General features: G+C 43.8%; 2 protein-coding genes across 2 annotated transcripts in view; both read left to right on the plus strand.

The window, feature by feature from the left end:
* The window catches only part of itfg1 (integrin alpha FG-GAP repeat containing 1), a 114,875-nt gene extending 113,983 nt beyond the window's left edge, over positions 1 to 892 (plus strand). Inside the window, exon 18 of the mRNA XM_034559617.1 lies at positions 1 to 892. This exon is cut by the window's left edge and continues 282 nt beyond it. The gene's annotated coding sequence lies outside the window, so the exon portion shown is untranslated.
* A 2,934-nt stretch (positions 893 to 3,826) lies between these two features.
* Positions 3,827 to 20,176, plus strand: LOC117726934 (neuropilin and tolloid-like protein 2). The gene is made up of 10 exons (XM_034526923.1): positions 3,827 to 3,836; positions 7,501 to 7,557; positions 7,758 to 7,901; positions 10,187 to 10,435; positions 10,688 to 10,735; positions 11,245 to 11,372; positions 14,786 to 15,014; positions 18,184 to 18,297; positions 18,442 to 18,572; positions 19,193 to 20,176. The coding sequence occupies exons 1-10, from the start codon at positions 3,827 to 3,829 to the stop codon at positions 19,931 to 19,933; spliced, it is 1,851 nt and encodes a 616-aa protein (XP_034382814.1). The 3' UTR covers positions 19,934 to 20,176.
* The last annotated feature ends 190 nt before the right edge of the window (positions 20,177 to 20,366 follow it).

Genomic DNA, 20,366 nt, shown 5'->3' on the forward strand with positions numbered 1-20,366 from the left:
AGCTCCAACAAGGCCATGGAGACACGGGCAAATCCTAATGGACACAAAGCAGGGATTTCTTTGGACCGGCTGTAGTCCGCAGCATGACGATCAGTGGTGTTATTAGAGGATCATTTCAAGAACAGAAATGACGCAGATTTCCGTTGAAACAATTGAGTCGAATATTGTACGCTTTTTGTTTATTCACTGGAAGGGAAACACCTTTGTTTAAAATATGTAATGTTACTTGAAATCCATGTGTGTTTGTGTTACTGTCCATTGTCTTTGGTCCAGTTGATTCATTTGTCTTTTTTTTCATTTTATTGAGATATAGTAAATAGATTCTTCAGATTTTATGACCTGTGAAATTACACTGAACAGTATTGTTGTGATATCAATCTCCGCCTTGCAGCAACTGGCTGCAAAGTGAACACAATACGGACACACGTCGTGATTCTGCGGAACAATGTCTCTGCTAACTAACTCACAAACTCAAATGAAGAATTGCCTTCAGTGCAAATTCGTCCTTTTTTTCTCAGTGGATTGTATCACAGTGCATCGTGGGAGTGCCAAAAAAAAAAAAAGAGCGTTTCTGTGTTGCATCCTGCAAAATGTCTAATGCTACTGCATCGAGGCTCGGCAAATAGTCTCAAACACATTTTCATGTTGAACTGCTGAAGAAGGCGTTCTCCTCTAAGCCGGCGTCGAGTCGTGGTTTTTATATTCCGTTGTCTTTTTTTAATCCGGCGAAGTGCTCAGATATCTATTTCACTAGAATGAGCCTTTCCAAGCCGTTTGCACTTTTAAACTATTAATTCATTGCGGGTGTGTGTAATTTATTTCATTTTGTTCAAGCTACTAAATGTGTTTACTTAATGAGGTTGAGAATAAAGGTTTCTTCTGCTTAAATGAACTCTGTGTTGCTTTCTTTGTGTATTACGAAACCTGTTGTATTTTTTTTTCACGTGTGAAATAATAATATTTTGTCACAAACATTCTAAGAAGTATCCCCCTGAAACTCCTTTCTGGGAATACCCCTTGTATAATCTGTAGCTGGGAAGCTCGAGGGACATTCCCACTGAAATTAATCATCTTTATATGCTCTCATTATCTAAATGTGTAGTGAGTTAAAGCAGCAGTGAAATTAAGCTGCTTTTAATTGTCCAAAGGGCCCCTTTGAGGACCCCTCTGGGCCCGGCACCCCCTAGTCAGGAGCCACCTTGCTTAATAATGCATGGAGAGAGTAAACCTTCCCTGCATGGCAGATGGGAGTCTGGAAGCCTTTAAGCTGATCACAACTGATGCAAAGCAGATATGGGGTGGGGGTGGGAGAGAGATCAATACATAGAGTATTGACTGTTTCCTGGGAGGGAGACAGAAAGGTGTGGGGACTTGAAGCAAGGAGAAGGTGGTGCGCGCTACAGGCAGTGTTAAGCTGGACAGAGAGATACAGAATTAAACCGGAAACGAGTGAGCTTCAAAAATAAAAGCATGGAAACCCCCTCAAAACAATTAAAACGCTAGTATTCCACCACAGGGGCGTTTGTAGGATTCAAAGAAAGGGGGGCTAAGCCCCAAGGGGAGCATCACTTTCGTGAATGTGTGCACATTTTTCTTGGGCCCCCTGATATCCATTGTTTCAGACAGTTCATAGATTGGTTCAATCAGAAGGAGTGCGATAACACAAGAGACAGCATTTCAGGGTCATAGTGATATTTTATGCTAATTTGGACACGATCACTGAGATAAAGATGAACTAGTTCAGTGTCAAATACACCATTCAATGGAACAAATATAATAATAATATATAATGCAAAGAATAGAGAGATGTCGATAGTTATTTCGAATTCACTCGTTCACACACTCGCTCAATGGAGACAGTTTCTAACTTCCCTTTCATTTGCCTCAAGTAAACCTGAATGTAAACAGGTAACACTCGTTAACAACTACAGACAGACACATTCTGTAACTACCTGGACTTACAGGTAAACCTGAATGTAAGCAGGTAACACTCGTTAACAACTACAGACAGACACATTCTGTAATACCTGGACTTACAGGTAAACCTGAATGTAAGCAGGTAACACTCGTTAACAACTACTGACAGACACATTCTGTAACTACCTGGACTTACAGGTAAACCTGAATGTAAGCAGGTAACACTCGTTAACAACTACAGACAGACACATTCTGTAACTACCTGGACTTACAGGTAAACCTGAATGTAAGCAGGTAACACTCGTTACTTGGAACACATTGTGTATATTGAGTAGTGGTAACTACTCAATACTTAACTGGCTAACTCAACAGTTCCCTCCCTTCCTGATAAGGATTTTAAGGCTTTAAGACCTTTTAACAGGTGTCCACCATCATAACTAAAACGTCAAAACCATGAAAGCAGTACAAAGAGTTACTTATTGAATGTTTATGTTTAATTATATTTCAAGCAGTGTTTAGGGATCACGCTGCTCGCTCAGAAAACAAGTTTTCATAAGCGAAACAAAAAGAGATGAAAGCAGCGTTTACATTTGACATCTTTGGTTTGGTGCCAGCTTCTCATGCGAGATGAAACTTTACTTTCCACCATTGGACACTGTGGCAGCAGGGTGTGGCTAGGCTCAGCTGCAGAGTGGGTGGAGCGGGGGTGTGGTTCAGGGAACAGTGTCATGATGTGTAAATGAGCCTCACCTGGGATCAATTATATTCTGTGTTCCATATAAGAACAGGAGTAGTTGGAGAGGGGGGAGAGCGGGTAGAGGAGGCCCGGATCGGTCGCTACCAGAAGCGTGACAAATCAATAAAAACGGTTACTACCCTCACAATTGTGTGTGTGTTGCCTCTTTGGTGCCTGCCCGAGACTCAAACCTGTTACAGACACCACACAACAGAGTCAAGAACTATATTGTACAGTGTGAGGCCTTGATTCATCACAAAACCTGTGCAAAATAGTCTAAATAGACCATAGACCAAATGTGTTTGATTGTATTTTGTTTTATTTTAATAAAAGACTAATTATCCAGCGATTTCCCTTCATGGATTATCAACCAGTCTTCATTTGCAACCTGTCCATTTTTGTTTTACCAGGAATATCATCAAATTATTGATAGTACATCCCGAATAGTTCACTGAAGACAAGACAAAGTAGCTCATCACAATGTTGTTCTATAGTGCCATGTATGTTTTATTCTTTTCGTTGAGGGCCTGCATTATTTCTTAAAAGTTTGCCACTATGCTTTACTTTGAAAGAAACGACCGGAAACTGGATTTCTTCCTCGCGTGCACATTCACTATGTGCTCATGACAAGCCACTCATTGATGTAAGCAGCGCCCACGGCTTAAATGAGCCTCGTTCAGGAGCATTTCTTAGTTCAGACACGGACGGAGAGCAGACAGCGGCGGACTCTCCTCCTTCCCCTCTTCCTCCGTCTCTCTCTCTCTCTCTCTCTCTGTCTCTCTCTCTGTCTCTCTCCATACACCACCCATCCATATGCGTCTTTTGGATACCTACCTCTCCTAGAGCGCGTCAAGCCCGCCTGGATCAGTCCACCCATCCACATGCCATCTCCACCGTAGTTCTCGGTGATGATGGCTGGCTGAGAGGCTCGCAGCTCATCCTCCAGCCAAACGGGAGTTCGGTGCCGCTTCCCTCCTCGGAGCGTGGCTCTCTGCGCAATGGATTTACGGTTGTCAGAGAAAAGTTGGATTTCGTGAAGAGCCCCGTGGAACCCTAAAATGGACAGAATAGGAGGGCGTTTTTAGTAAACCCCCCCCCCCTCCCCCCTCTAACAAAAACAGATTAAAAAAAAAAAGAAGGTGTTTCTGGGTTGGAATCACACCGTGAGAGGAAATGCACAGAGGTGAGTTGGACACGAGCTGCTCGAGAATCCGCGATGCGCGTCAAGGTCCATTGGGCAGAAAGAACCGACAGTTGGTTTTAATGCTTTGATTAAAATGTGTCTACCTCTTTACCTTTTCTTCTTTTTATTCCTTTTTTATTTTTTTATTTTTTTAGCACGGAGGATGTTTTTGGTTTTGCAGGTGATGTGGATTTCAACACGTCCAGAGCTAGTGGGCATTATAGAAATCCTCACTATGGATCTGCTTGAGAACAGATTGAGATTCACACATTTTTTAAATACATTTCTCTTGAAAATTAGACCGCTAATTAAAAGGCGATATAATGCAAACTGACTCATCTTCCACCGCGCAGTGCTACACCTCTCTCTCTCTCTCTATTATTTATTGGTCTTTATGGTATTAACTTGCCCTCTCGTGACTGTTTAAATAGGTTGTTGTATTGCACATCACTGGTCGACATCGCCATTAACTCCTGGCTGCCCAATTCAAGTCACAGCATCTTCTGTTCTGCTTCCAATTTTCTAAGATTCAGCAAAAAGCCAGAGAGGTTCGTCTGAGTTTGGTGAGGTCTGGCTGGTTTGAACAATACGAACACAAACTAAAATAGCCCCACACTAAATGGTTCCTAAAACGTCGCGTGTTAGTTTTGAGCATATCAATCAAATGGAGAGAAAAAAGAAGAGGATCCATCATTCTGATGGTCCCGTATGCTGAGCCATTTGCGCGTAATGTTAAAAGGGACCAGGACCAGAGGTTGAGCCGTTTGGGCACTGCGAGGTGTGCCAACACCGGCCTTTGTGTGTAATGGTAGAAATGGACAGCAAAGGTCAAATACAATTCGGAATCCTGCATTAAAGTGTTTCCTACAAGCGGACAGTTGGACCGTCTACATACAAAAAGCATCGTGTCATCACAGAAATGTGGCCACGGAAAGAAGCGCGTTCCAAATAGGTGGCACGATGTCACTTCGAAGGATTCAACAAACGGCGGCTCACTTCAAACTAAACTACTCGCAATGTAGCGTCCTGCAAAAGGTCGGTTCCCCCTCCGTGGCGAAGGAAGCTCCACAAGTTCTGAGCTAGACACCGTGCGCGCGCGCGTGCTGTCCGGCTGCAAGCCACAGCTGCCTCGCGCTTTTCAAGCATCTGAGGCGCGCGCTCGCCACGGCCGGACACGACTGGTGATGCGTTCAGTGGAGCGCTCCCGGTGCCTGCTGTGGACACTTCACTGCGGCAGCTAGCTTGGGGTGAAACCTGAACAGGTACATCATTGTAAATAAATAAATAAACAATTGTTCGTGGGGTCATTAGCTGACCCACTGGTTAGGGCCTAAACTACAGAGTTACCCTAACTATTCATATACGCAAACGCCCGGTCGTGTGATAGCCTAATTAGCTCTCAAGTGGCCCCTTTGTACCACAATGGCGTCATTCTTAATTTGAGCTGTGAGAGAGCATGACGCCCTAAAGAAAAAAAAGCAAGTCATCTTTCTATGGACTTTAAATATGAAGCTTTATCAGCACCTTTCCTCGAGCAACGTTGGGCCCACTCGTTGCCTCATTAAGTGGCTAGTTTATAGGCTACTAATGTCTCCGGTGGCTGGTTTGTAGCAGTAGTCATTTAGACTTACGGCAGATGGGATAAAGCAAAAGCCCACATTATCAGCTCTATAATATCATGTCCAAAACCTCTTTAATCCCGTGTTGCAGAAGGCTGTGCTTAAAAAATACAAAACGGATTACAGCCTCAATTTGGCTCGTGAGAGGAAGTGAGGAGTGATGTAAAAATGAAACGACGTGACCTAGAACCGTGGGGTTCAACCCGTGGACACGTTTCCCCTCTCCTTCTGTAAAAAGGACCACAAGTCAGATAACAGTGCTTTCAGTGGGATGTGCATGCATTGAAATTGCATTGACATTTCTTTTAATGAATTTAGGTGCACACGAATGACCCAACCTACAGTATATGAACAGTATGTTGACACAGGGAGCGCAAACATATTAGGAGATGCTTTCTGGAAAGCCTCTTCATTGACGTTCTGTGTACATATATCATCCGTTTTAGGCGTTCACAACTAGTTATCTTGGTGTGGCAATTTGCTGCGGCTCTTATTTAGCTTGTGATTTATTTAGATTACAAAAAAGATGTTACAAATGCCCGCATAAATTATGCAACTTTTGCCTAATAGGTTGATTTAAATATTGATATGCTTGGTACACATTTCTTCCACTGCAGCTCGAGGCCGCTCTTATTCGGTTTACAGCTCTTACAGGTGAAATCACCGTTGCGTGTTTCTTACAGAGACGTATTTTGTTAAAGCATTTGAGAGGATGACAAGATCCCGAGCTCTGTTGAGGGCCGCAAGCGTTTACATCTACACAATTTACTGACTGGCTTATGATGTAAAAAAAAAAAAACGTCAGTGGGAGTCGTATCTATTTGGTTCTTGAGTGCGTTTGGGTGGTCTGTTCTCTATAAGTGCCTGTGGTAGTTCCTCCTCCCACCTAGGATTTTTCATCAAGATAACGGAGATGCAAGTAATGAGGAACCCGGAGCCTGAGGGGGGGTCATGTGCATTTCAAAACGAGTCCATTCGTACATGCATGCTCATTGGTGCGGTTGTTAACCATATATATTTCTTCATTAAACCCCACCTCACCCCTCTCTCTCTCTGTTTCCTGCTCTCTCCCTCTCTTTCTTTTTCATCCCTCCTTCCTGGGTGCCATTATGCAATGTGCCAGGCTCTCGCTCGCTCTCTAATTCGATGTGAGCGGGCCAACCTATTATGAACTCAGAGGGGATCAGGTCTACAGTGGCTTATCAGAGCAAGACAGTGTCAGGAGCTGTAACGCGTTCTCGCCCCCAGTGCAGATATCATTGTAATACAACATATTTCACCTATTGTCTGTAGCCGTTTCTCCTTGCCGGTGCTGTAAGCCTTGGAGCCTGTAATCCTGTTTTTTCTGCCAATGCGTCATGTATCTGTTGCCTAGAAGCTGCTGATTAGCAGGTTGAAGTCTTGTGGTTTGGATGAAGGTTGATGGTTAAAAAATAACTCTTTAATAAACTACTACTAACTGCACCCGCTACTACTGCTATTGTAGAGAACTAATTCCCTCTGCACAGCTGCTGTTCATTTACTTCTATTGCTTTGACTACCTTCACTAATCTTGCTATATCTATCTACTAATGGCAGCAGTAGTAGTACTGCTGCTGCTGCATTTGCTCATTCTGACAGTTGACTAAACTACTACTATTGCAAGTGTCTCTGCAGTTCTCCAGCACCTACATATTATGTTTAAGAAACTATTACATTAGACTATATTAATTATCCTAGAAATATTTTCCCTTTGTGTTGAAAATTATATAATTATACCATGAATGCACATATACCTTGTGTTTTCCCTCACAGCTCTCCTCGCTCTTCCTCGGCACTGCATTTTTAAAATGTACCAATTCAACCAGAGATTCACTTGAAAATATTCTAGATCTATATTTAACTTGTTATTTGTCAAGGCCAGGTGAAATCAATATTGCAGCCGATCACACGCCTACTTATTCTGCAGCTGTTACATTTATTCCCATGTTTTCATTTCAGAACACGGGGATATAGATGCAGTATTATGTCACCTGTGACTAATGTGTTATATCTCCATTTTGCAGCGTGGATACTCTTCTTTCTAATAGAAGAGGGTTTCGCTCTGGCACAGAGAACTAAAGGTAAGCCACAGCTCAAATGCTCATCTGTTCCATTAATGTTGTCTCACCCAAATACGGGGCATTATCTCTCCTTGAATCATAGGACTTAATTCTGTCCCGCCAACCCTCCCCCCACTCTCCCTGCCTTCCAATCGTTCCCTCATTGATCCCCTTACTCAATAACCCATCTGTCCGTCTGTTCTTTGCCTTTCTGCTTCAAGACTCCCCAAGCGATCATGGTGGCCAGAGCCCCAACCAGAACGACTGTGGCACGTGGGTCCGCAACATCAATGGCGGGGTGTTCACGTCGCCAAACTACCCCAACACCTACCCGCCCAACAAGGAGTGTGTTTATATCCTGGAAGGTAAAGCAGGCTCCTTCTTTTTCATTTGAGCACTTGATCTTCTGCTCGGTAGCTGTTGTCGTCAGAACAGCTGACACAGTTCCCCGCCTTTCAGCATATTGCCTCCTGCAGTGAATGTCATTAGTCTGACTGACATTGTTTTATATAACCTCGCCCCTATCTGATTTTCTGTTCCTTCGCCGGCGGGCAATCAGCTTGACATTTCTCCGAATGAGCCATCCTGAGTTTATTTCACCCCACAGATAATAACCCTTTGAAAATGATGGAGAGTGGCGCATTGTGGGTAGCCCCTGACTCTTGGCCTAATCAGTGTAGTGCTATGTTCATTTCTATTGGCAGGGTGTGCCAGCAGACTCCACTATTGAATGGAAGCTAATACAGATGAACATTTGCTAAGCTTTGGTGGCATATAGCTGAATTACCGGTGTCCTTGTCGCCGCTTTAGTGTTTTCCAGAAATACCACTCCCATCAGTAATCTGGTGGCATGCCGCACGGGACACATAATGCAAGTGGCGTCATTAGCAGCTATTGGAGATACAGTCTTGGATATTGCTTGATTGCTTTTCGCACTAAATTGATGAACGGTCCATGAAGTTAAAAGTACAGTCATTCATGAGACATGTGTGGTACTGACAGTAATGGTACTGGCTTGTGGTGGTGGAGGAGATATTCCACACATGGCTCAAGGGCTCCCCCTGTGGACAAATCAAGCCCAGACCTGTTGTTGATAAATAAGAAGTGACTGCATGCCGGGCTGGTGTGTGCAAGAGTACATCGCAGTGGGTCTGCAGGGCAACAGACGGAACCTATCGTTTGCCATTATTTGGTCTGAATGGCCTTGGTCATATCCGAGTGTTCAGCCTTTCATTCTGCCTCTCAAAGATGGAGAGATGTTTGGCACAAGTTCTAATCAAATAGCTTTGTAATCATAATTAGTGGTTAGTGAGATTCATTGATTATGTCATGTCCCACTGGTTCATCAGCTCAATAGATCGAGTGATTAAGTGTGTGGGTGTGTGTGTGTGTGACTCTGCGCACCAGGGAATGAAAACACTGATAGCAGGAAGTGCAGACGTACAAACTGCTCGCTCAAGCAGAAAGGGAGAACATTCTGTCTCAGAGACACAAATCCAGTCGCACACTGTACCGTACACATGGACTGCCCTCTTTTCTTTCTGTTTTTTCTCTCTGACGGGGCATGCTCGGCTTTTCCGTGCCACAGATGATTCAAAGCCCCACCCTCAGCATCTTTTTTATTTTGTAGTATTCTTTCCCCGAGGCAGCCATGAATTGCCCTTGTTAAATACTTCCTCTGTGTGTGGGAGAGACGTTATTGAAGAGCTTGGGCCATGCAGTGTATATACATACTGTGGATTTGCATGACAGGTGAACTTGTGAACTGCAGTTCCTGCTGTGGTTGCAATGTTCTGGATTCATTCACTCAGATAGCAGTGCTGACATGTCAGACTGTGTCTCGGTGTGTGTATGCGTGTGTGCATATATACGATTCATATGGGGATATGTACCATTGAGTTTGTTAAATGTAAAGAAAACTATAGTGGTTATCTTGTTCTGCTCTCTAATGCGTTATGCATGCAAAGTCCATAGATGCAGTGATGTACTTATAATGCTGTCAACCACAATTGGAAAGCACAAACCGATGGTTTGGGAGAGCATCGAGGCAGAAATCTTACTTGGAAGGCAGAGCAGGTACTTCATTTGGTTCATCCAACACGCTGGACATGTGAAGCACATGTAAGTGGGGCGAGTGTCCCCTGTGCTTACAATGGCAAGGAACCTTTTAATATTCACCCGTGATGCATTCTGTGAGAAGACAAACAACTCTCCTTCCTTTCTATTGATGCCGTTTTAACTCGGTGATGTTTTTTTTCTTCAGTCAGTGGCTGATTAAAGCCGTAGGGGACGTTTACATACAAGTCAGCTACTGTATGTCTGAATGACAAATACATCATTTTAAGATCACATCAGCAAGTTGATGAATTCCATGTTTGAAAAGGGGCTTTGCTATAATACCCGTTGCCTAAGCCTGAGCCAGCTTCTAAAAAGTTTTCTCTCCACACAGTCAACTACGGGGTTAGAAGGTTAGAAAGAACAGAGTGTTCAACTTCAAAATCCAGATTAACTCATATTTGACTCTACTTTATGCATTCAAATACCATCCAGATTTTTCTTTGTCCTGCAAAAGCAAGATTTCATTTTATTCCTGTCGTGGATTCATCCCCTTTTGTTTCCTTTCTCTCCCCACTCCCTTGTTCGTCCAAAGCTCTTCCTAGACAAAGGATTCAGCTAGCTTTTGATAAGAATTACTACATCGAGCCATCATTCGAGTGCCGCTTCGATCACATCGAAATCCGCGATGGGCCATTCGGGTTCTCGCCGCTCATTGATCGCTTCTGTGGGGGAAAGAACCCGGGCCTGGTTACATCAACGGGGCGCTTCATGTGGATCAAGTTCACCAGCGACGAGGAGCTGGAAGGCCTGGGCTTTCGCATTAAGTACACCTTCATTGCAGGTAGGGACACCCACATTGTATACTGGCAGTTAATGTTCTGTAATTCCACAGTGCAATCTCACATTCTTTAAGCTGACTTCTGTATGCATCAACGGTTTTGGGTTAGATATGTTAATTAATCACGGGATCTGGTTCAGACCCCTCTCTGCTTCATCTGGCCTGGCTTAATGGGATTTTATCTTGTGTTCTCTGCTTATCCATTTCTGCTGTGTGGATTGAGAGTAATGAGCCTCCCAAATCTTATCATTTCAGACCCTGATTTCCATCTGCACGTGGGCGGACTGCTAAATCCCATCCCAGGTAAGCTCTTCAGTATTTCGCCGATTTGTGTTCGATCCTTTTTGAAGAGCTTCTCTTAGCTCAGAAGCTTACCGGAGGCGATCTCTGCCTCTGACGTGAATGCTGAACGTGAACATGTACCTTGATAAGCACACGGTTTTACATGAAGTGAGATGATGTACATACACACTCATGCACTAATTTAAACACATGAAGGAACACACAACTCTTTCATCCTGATCTTCCCTCCCGGTTGTTCTACCTTTTTATGTCCTCTTCTTGTCCTTTTGACCTCATCCGCTGTGCTCACTTCAATTCCACCTTAAATCCTTTACTCCCTTCAAAATCTCTGTCATGCTCCTCTTCTCATCTCACCCCTTTTCCCTCCTTATCCTGTGCTCTTTCTCCTCTCTTTTTTCTGTCTTACTTCTCTCATGTACCTCCCTGTGACCCCTTTCTCACCTTCCTTGTCCTTTTACTCTTTCTTTCTTTCCCTTTTTTCTTCTTTCCACCACATTTCCTCTGTACAGACTGTCAGTTTGAAATCGGCGGATGGGATGGGGTTATTCGCTCCAGTCAGGTGGAGGAGGAGGAGAAAGTGAAGCCTGGTGATGCTCTGGACTGTATCTGGACCATAAGGGCTCCTCCTCAGTCCAAGGTCAGTTCAAAGGACCGTATTAATCATAAGAAATAATAACATGTGTTGCTTCTATCCTATCCTTCAATGAGAAGTTGAATTCAGAGTTCAAAATAGCTACAAATGCACCTCTTTACATACTCAAAGTAGTTATGATATAACATATTAAAACATACAGAGAACTCACGATATATTTCAGTACTCAAGGACTTTTATTCATCTCATCTTTATTTTAGACGCTACCACTCGCTCCACTGATAGACTGAACAATATTTGAGGACATCTGATTCATCATCAACAACTTAGCTCAGTTATTTTCTACCGTTTCACTACCCTTGTAGACTCTAAAATGTGTGGTTGCACATCCCTCTGAGTGCATTCGAAAGCTGAATGTTTATTTCGGTCAAATTGCTGATGTTTTTATTATTATTGTGATCGGTATAAATGGGGTAAAAATGCATGGAGTTGCTTTTTGTTCCACTCTAAGCTGCTTTTTATTCCACTTTAAGCTGGGCCGCATTGCAAGTAATACAAAATATAATCTCGCACATGCAATCCATCCCAGATATGAATAGTCATCCAAAAAGAAAAGAAATCTGAGACATAATTTGGAAATGAACCATGAAGTCTTGCAGTGTAAACAGAGTTGAATTGGGGAGATGCTCCGAATCCCTCTGTGTGTACTATCTGTTAGTAGAGTTGCACTTCACCGTGACATTGTTCTCTGTGTTCACATCATTGTTCCTTTGCAGCTCGTCAGCGCACGTTTCAATAGAGAATCCATATTCTTATTATTCTGTACGAATGTAGTTGTGTTCTCCAGTCACTGAGAAGAGAGCCTCCCAGTGGCCATGTCTGCATTGTGAGTGTAATTGAATGCATAATGGGTATAAGCAGTGCAAATACACAGAGGCAGCATGGGAAAAATGTCGCCCTGGAGAAGTACATTTTCAAGCTGAGACCGAAAAGCCCAGTTATGTGTTCCCATAATTTCTGATATTTATGAGTGAATATCTGACACCCCATTGAAATTACAACCATAACCTGTCTAGCTTTGATTTAGTGCTGCGCTGCCTCATGACTAAATGAGTCATCAACAACACTCCTATACTACTCACTCGCCACAACAATATACTGTAACACATACACACACAAATTCATGGACTTTTTTTTAATGAAAACTGCAGATGCATACAGTCACAAATGACTCACATGGAATATATGTCACATGGGAGTACTGTGCGCAATTACCTATACACATTTTACACCCATATGTAATATTACATGCATACACAGGTAAACGTTCACTCATGACTGACACACACATGCTCTACCTGACTTCTCTTTCTCGCACGCACAGATTAGTCTCCACAGTCATTTCTCTAGAGCTGCGTATGCCGTGTGAGGCAGCAGTGAAGAGGATCTGAATTTAGCAGCAGCACCGAGTTGCCTGGCCAGATCCATTAGTCCGACGAAGCAGAAGGAGCAGAGCAGCACACTCAGCAGCATTATAAGAGCAGCTCCTTAACGGCTGCATAGTTACAGGAGCCTGTGTGCTAAATGTGCTGAAGTTTCATCCAAGTTTTCTTCCCCCCTGTGGCTGAGATCTCATGTAATTACCGCTGACTTATTCAAACAGTTTAGAGTCATTATTTTCTAATTACTTTGCAGGTTGAAATGTAACACTCCTATGTGCTTAGGATAACTTAACGGCAGGCAGGTGCACACCACAGGCTGTGTAGTCGGCCTGACTAACAAAGGCAGTTAGATGTGCCTCGGTAGGAAAAGCACTGGTGTAAATCACAAATAACAATGGCTGAATTCCATTTTTAGCTGCGTCGGTTTCGGGGCCTTGTTATGTTTTGTGCATGCTGTCTCACTGTCACTGACACAATAGAACAGATTCATCATTAATGTCATTAGCAGCAGCTGTGCTTTTCCTGTCCTGACAAAAGAAAGTAAGTGAAAGAGGTCTATTTAAATCTTCTTCCCAAAAGACATCTTGACATTTGATAGTAACAAAAGCACAGTTGTAATTAACAACAACACGTTTCGTTATGGTGAGCCAGCTCCTATCGAACATGCTCGCTAACTGGAATGGCTTGTCGCGACTATCAGTTCCACCTGTCAAATCTTAAGTGAGTAGAATATCAGTCCTGACTTCATAAGGGCGGCCCGAGCACACCACTAGTGTTGCGGTCTGAGGTCAGACTCTTGCATGTTCGGAGGAGGTGCAGAGTCAGCTCACGAGCCCTCAGTGGTATTCTCTAAATTGAGTCACATCTCAGAGAAGAGAGGGGATGTGGGAGACGGAGCAGGCAGCACCGTCACAATTATTATTCAAAGACCGACCTTTCTAAAGTAGCAAGTTATAAGTGTATGAAGTTGCCATATGTATTGAAGTAGCCAACAGTTGTATTAACTTCTGTATGTCGTCCACAACTGTCAAATTAAATAAAGAAAGATCTAAACAATATGTATTATTACAGATTCCCAATTTAACTGGAATAATTATAAATAATACATACTCTAATAATACATGCATTATCTTCTGTTATTATATTATTATTAATAACGTTTGGAACTAAAACAGAAAGCGTTTGAAAAATGTGACTTAAAATAAAGTACTTAATTTTAGAAAAAATGTACTGAATTGTCCTGCAGCTCTAAATTCAGTTTATTAATCAATCAAAAGAGCCAAGATATTATATTCTCGTCATCTAAAAAGAGAAATGTGTGTGCAGGGATTTTATCTGTGGTTATTAAACCACTTCTTTCAGCTCATTTCTCCTCTGTTACATTATTGTTGGGCATGTGTCAGGATTCTGATCATATTGGGCTCTTCGGTACGTTTGCTCAAAAGATCTGCGCTTTGTCTCACAGTGGCTTCACATCGCTGCTTTAATATCGCTGAACGTATGAGACATACTGCTCTGGAACTGGTTGTGGGAACAATAAACATATAAGAGTGTGTACATTCTTGGTTAAAGGCTCTGGTGAAGCTGTCCACATTTCTCTTTTTGGAGCGCCAGGTGAAATAACTTTTTCCATCTATCGGGTCTCTCTCCTGTCGCTCCCATGCGTGTGAATATGGCACTCGAGTCGAGGGCGACACCTAACAGGATACACATATGTGATTTTCAATGCGTGGAATTGGTCGGCGTGTTTCCTGGACCGCTGGACGAGAGCCGTAAATGCTGCACCAGGTTAAATAGAATCCATGATCCATGAGAATTAAATAATTCTCAATTATCTATCGGTTTTCGGTCCTGGGTCCAGAGAAAACGGTGTGTCATGTAATATTCTCTGTGTATTTTGCGTTCATAAAGAGTCCAGCTGCTGGCTAAAGTTAGACAGCGAACAATCACGGGTTGCTGTGGAGCTCTGGCGTCCCTTTGCCTCCACGTTGATCTGCATCTCCGGTCTATCTGCAGATCTACCTGCGCTTCATGGAGTACCAGATGGAACACTCTAACGAGTGCAAGAAGAACTTTGTGGCCGTGTACGACGGCAGCAGCGCCATCGAGAACCTCAAGGCCAAGTTCTGTAGCACAGTGGCCAACGATGTGATGCTGGATAACGGCGTGGGAGTCGTGCGAATGTGGGCGGATGAGAAGAGCCGCCTCAGCCGATTCCGCATGCTCTTCACCTCATTTGTTGACCGTGAGTACCCCTCTTCTTCACCACATAGCCTTGATCCTGCTGTCACATCTCTTTCCACCAGATCTGTTGAATCATTCTTACGTCTTGCCTTATATCATTTTCATGAATTATATTATATGTGCTTAGCACTTCATGTTCTCTGTTTGTGGCTCTCTGTGGCTCTTTCTTAATGCAACAACAACAACAACAACAACAACAACAACAGAGAGAGTGCCTCTTCGGTGTGAAACTGATGGATTTTGAACTCTCTGTTTATCTGTTTGGCCTGTATCTCATTCAAAGTATGAGTTTGTGACCAAACAAGACGCCGCAACTAGTGATAAGAGGTAGATCCGATTCCATGGCCTTGTTGCGGTTTGGTCTGAATTGTGTTTAGAAGAATGGAGATCACTACTAGACAGAGCTCTGTTTCCTTTGCCCCTGTGACTGTGCCTCTCTGTAATGGACCAAAAGCACGGCATCACTTTACTGCAACAGCGGCGGCTTCATCCACCCACACACAGAAAACAGACCCAAGAACAGTTGATTTATGAGGTCCTGCATTCTGTCTGCGTCAGTAGTCACCAGCAGACACGGTGTGTCAAGTGTCGTTTCAGCATGGAAAGCTAATTACACTGGGCCATGTTTAGAGCACAGATATGAGAAAACCAATTATTTACTCCGGCATTTTTAAATTACTGAAAGCATCAAATCATTTTTATACGCATGTCGCAGTATGATACTGTGCCTATTATAGGCCACTTACCACAGGAAAATAGGAATTTATCTATTTTATGTGAAAAGAAAAGCTGAGTAGGGTTAATGCATATACTAGAACAAATTATACACTAAGCTTCATCATTTCTGAAGGACAAGAAACTTTCTAACAGATGCTTTTTAATATTTCACAGAAAGTAGCAGAGGCCATGCAGGAAACAGTTTTTTTCTGTTAGCACACTGTAATATTTTCATTAAATGCTTGAATAGTCTGAGATATTAATTGTCACATTCTCCTGCACACTTCCCAAACCCTGGGCGAATGCTAATGTTGTTTTCATCAGCAAACCCATAACCATTGCAGTCATAATTTAATAGCTTTCTATATTAAGCAGGGGTTGGGTTTTCACTCCGAGTCCTTAAGACCATTTGGATCCTCGTTAATTCTGATCACACAGTTCCTCTCCGGGAAGTCTGAAGCCTCTTGAGTACCTCCCAAACTTTATTTGGTCAGAGTCAGCGACTGGCTGAGAGTTGACTTGGAGGTCAGAGGGAACCATTAATCCTCGTCACTCAGAGAACAAGATGAGTTTTGCCTTCTGCACTCCATCATCCTCAATGTGCTATAATCTTCTGACATGTAAAGCAGACATATTAGGACTTTACTGAATACTCACTCACACCCACAGCCATATGTTCAGATTAGAGTTGTGTGTGTGTGTGTTTGTGTGTGTGTGTGTGTGTGTGGGTGGGTGTGGAGGAGGGTAAGGGTGAGTGAGTGAAGCGTTGTTGATACCCTGTGAGACGCTACACTTTGAAGGCGGGACACGTATAATGGATTTGGAAGTGATCCCAGTGTCAGGGGAGCGACCCCATCTACAGGCTCACAGGGAGATGGATGGAGTGGACACTCCGTCACAACACACACACTATATTATACACATATATACATGCCCCTTTGTCAAAATGATTTAACCCTCAGGCAGAGGAGTCATGGAGGCTCAGAGCCCTCGTCACAGTGGACCTCGGAGCAGTGAGTGAAGCCGGTGGAGTTGACCACAGTCTGTTCAGCTGGGATCCAGACTCAGAAAGTGACCAATATTGTGGTCTGAGGGGCTGGTTGAGGACCGCTTGGAGGAGTAAACAAGCCATAAGAGATGGTCTGAATAGGATGTACAGAAGACGTGCTTGTTTGACACTCATCATATGACACTCATATGGGGCATCTTCTGGTTTTGTTTGTTCCTTGTAGTGTGTTTCTCATCTGTTGTGCTCTGGACTGTGTCTATTGTTGTCTGTATGAATTTTTAGTGGCAAATGAGTTTCCCCAGTGGGGATTAATAAAGTGTTCTAATCTAATCTAATCAGTCAGTCCGTCTTTGATACCGTGGAGGTTGTGTGGCTCAGATTCGGCCTGTTTTGGCGTCATCTCCTGGATCTATGTTGAACAAAATAATTTGATCATAAAATGCTGTTTTAGCTAGTTAGAAAATGTGATTCTACAGCCTACATCAAAAACATGCAGCTCAGTTTAATCAGGGGATGTTTTCAGAAAGATGTTGTCTTTTTGACCTACCAAAGCATTGAACATCATACCAGTCTAGCTCTTGGGTATCATCTCCAGGACTAATATAGCTTTGTATTCAATGTTAATGAATACAAAGTTTAAACTAATAAACATGGCCAACAGCTCAGTTGATCGTTTTAATACATGTTGACCTGTTATTTGGGGGATCTGTGTTTTGATTCTTGTTTCCCCCTCAATATATCAAAGCAGAAAAACAACCACAACACAGTATTGACTCTAGAGCGGTGCACCCTGCGCCAGACAGTGAACTACCGAACACATAAGAAATATTATGCCACAGCTTTTCAAGCGACTTCCACATTACCCATCTCTAGCTCCAATCCAGCCCCACATTGTCTCTGCCAAAACACAGACATCTGCATCTCCCCTGAGCCTTGCAGCTCTTCCTCCTGACTGGCAGTGCATTGATCTCTGGAGCCCAGCAGCCAGCATCAATTACCTGTCATCTCTTTCTCTGCCATCGCAGCCTTCACACACAGTCACTTTAATGTGGGATGTCTCACGGCACTAGCCTGACCACTTCCACCACAGGAAGCCATTTTTTACCACCACCTGCCTTTCTCTTCATCTTTTCCATATTTCTCCTTTCTGCCTACCCCCAGTTTTGAAACTCCTCTACCCTCCCTCTCCTGTTTCTCAAACTCCCTCGATATGAAGGCTGCAGTGCAGCAAAGCTGCCATCTCCTCCCCTTATTGCCCCCTGATGTTGTGTCTGCAGGAAATGTGTCTTTTATGAGACCTCTCTAGTCTTTTATTACATGCTTCAACCGATATCTACAGCCAATTGATCTTTTATTGTTATCATCGTCAAAATAGCTTCAGGTCCTTTTCACAGTACTGTTAGACTGAATTACATTCTCTCCTTGTGTTATCTTTTGCCCGCAGCCCCCTGTTCAGGCAATTCATTCTTCTGCCACAGCAACATGTGCATTAACAACTCCCTGGTGTGCAATGGAGTTCAGAACTGTGTCTACCCATGGGACGAAAACCACTGCAAAGGTGATCAACTTCTTTCTGTCAACTTTTACTAATTGAGCTTATTATGGTTAATTGGGATTTATTCTTTTCATACATTTGTTTTCTATTTCTATTATGCATTTGTCTTTATTTGTCTTTTCTTTTCTCTCCTCTTTCCCACTCCAGAGAAGCAATCCAATGGGCTTTTTCATCAGATCACTAAGACCCACGGCACCGTCATTGGTGTCTCATCAGGCATAGTTCTGGTTCTTCTTATCATCTCTATCCTGGTCCAGATGAAGCAGCCAAGGAAAAAGGTAGCTCATCCTTTGTGTTTGAGGGTGGGGTTCCAGACGAGGTGGGGCCACACGTAGCTCTGGAGACGGGGAAGAAAGACTAAATCCACCCATACATTTTACACCATCACACACCTTATCAGAAATGTATGCAGTATATCATAGATGCTGAGTTTCAAAGGGATTTTGGGGAGGGGGTTTAACCATTTTTGTTAACCAGGGGTCTGTGAAAAAAAAAAGTATATTTATTGCTGATCTATTGATACTCTATTAAGAAAGTAGATTTCTCCCTGTGTGTCTGCTGAATATTGTGCAAAATGACTCTAGAAAGGGCTTCTAGATTTTTGACACTGAGCAGCTAATGTTTGAGAGGGGCGTTAATGTGCAAACAAGTTATGTGTGTGTGTCAAAGTATTGTAGAGTTTCTTTTAGTGATGTTTAGTTTACGTTGTACTTTGTTAAGAGAAAATATCATGGCCGGCTTGAAATACCTTTGCAAACTAATTGTTTCTGTTGCCTAATCCCAAGCTGGTGTTTTTGTTGTTTGTTTGTGACAAGTTGGAGTGGGAACGTGTTGTGTAAAGAAGGGGCCTGTTGATCACTACAATGTAACTGTCTGAATGGATCTTCTTCCTTTCAAGGTTGTAGCTCGCCGGCCCGGTGTTTTCAACAAGGCGGGCTTCCAGGAGGTCTTCGACCCGCCCCACTACGAGCTCTTCTCTCTACGGGACAAGGAGATATCGTCCGATTTAGCTGACCTGTCTGAGGAGCTGGACAGCTTCCACAAGCTGCGGCGCTCCTCCACCATGTCCCGCTGTGTCCACGAGCACCACTGCGGCTCGCAGGCCTCGGTGGCTACAGGCGGCGGCAGTATGAAGCACAGCCGCACCACCCTGAGCTCCATGGAGCTGTCCTACCACAACGACTTCTCCAAGCCGCCGCCCATGAAGACTTTCAACTCCACCGCCAGCTACAAGAAGAGCTGCTACGGCTACAAGCAGCACTCACAGACTCACGACTGCGACCAGCAGGTCATCGAAGACCGTGTCGCAGAGGAGCTCCCGTGTGAAATCTATGGCCGTGGTGGAGGAGTGGTGGGAGGAGGAGCCATGGGTGGAGCAATGGGAGGAGCAATGGGAGGAGCATCAGGGATTGCAGGAGGAGGGATCGGAGGAGCGGCGGGAATAACGGGAGGAGTGGCGATGGCGGGGGGAATGGGTATGGTGGGAGGAGTGGGCATGGCGGGGCCCAGTGGCATCGCTGGAGGGATCGGCGGCGGGATGGCAGGAGCCTGCGGAACCCTCAGTGTCCGTGGCAACAGCGCTCGTAACAGTACCACCATAGTTGACCCACAGCAGCGCTCCATGTCCATGGACTTCTAGATGGTGAACGGAGAAATGGAACGCAGAGAGACCTCATATTTCACTCATGGAAAGAAGAGACGGGAGAAGAATAAATGGGAAAGTCACAATAATCTTAAATGGATCACTCCTCTTCCCTCTTCTGCCTTTGCTTTCAAAGCAGTATTTAAAGTATTGCACTCAAAGTCTTGTCTGATAGTTTGGGAAATTGGTAGATACGAACCAAGGATCAAAAAGGGGATAAAACAGGACTGTTTGGTTCTATTCTTCAGGATTCTTCAGGAACGATGCTGGGCAGAGAGAGGGCGGAGACATCTCGTCTCTCCTCCAGTCTTACACTCTTTTAATCTCTCCTTTTCATAAGACACATATAGGAAAAGGGTTCTCGCATGCAGACCCAGACTTCTCTGTTTGGGAGCCTAGAAAGACCAGGTCGCCACTCAGAAACAAGGAC

The sequence above is a fragment of the Cyclopterus lumpus genome, chromosome 3 (genome assembly GCF_009769545.1).
Source record: "Cyclopterus lumpus isolate fCycLum1 chromosome 3, fCycLum1.pri, whole genome shotgun sequence".
Classification (NCBI taxonomy): domain Eukaryota; kingdom Metazoa; phylum Chordata; class Actinopteri; order Perciformes; family Cyclopteridae; genus Cyclopterus; species Cyclopterus lumpus.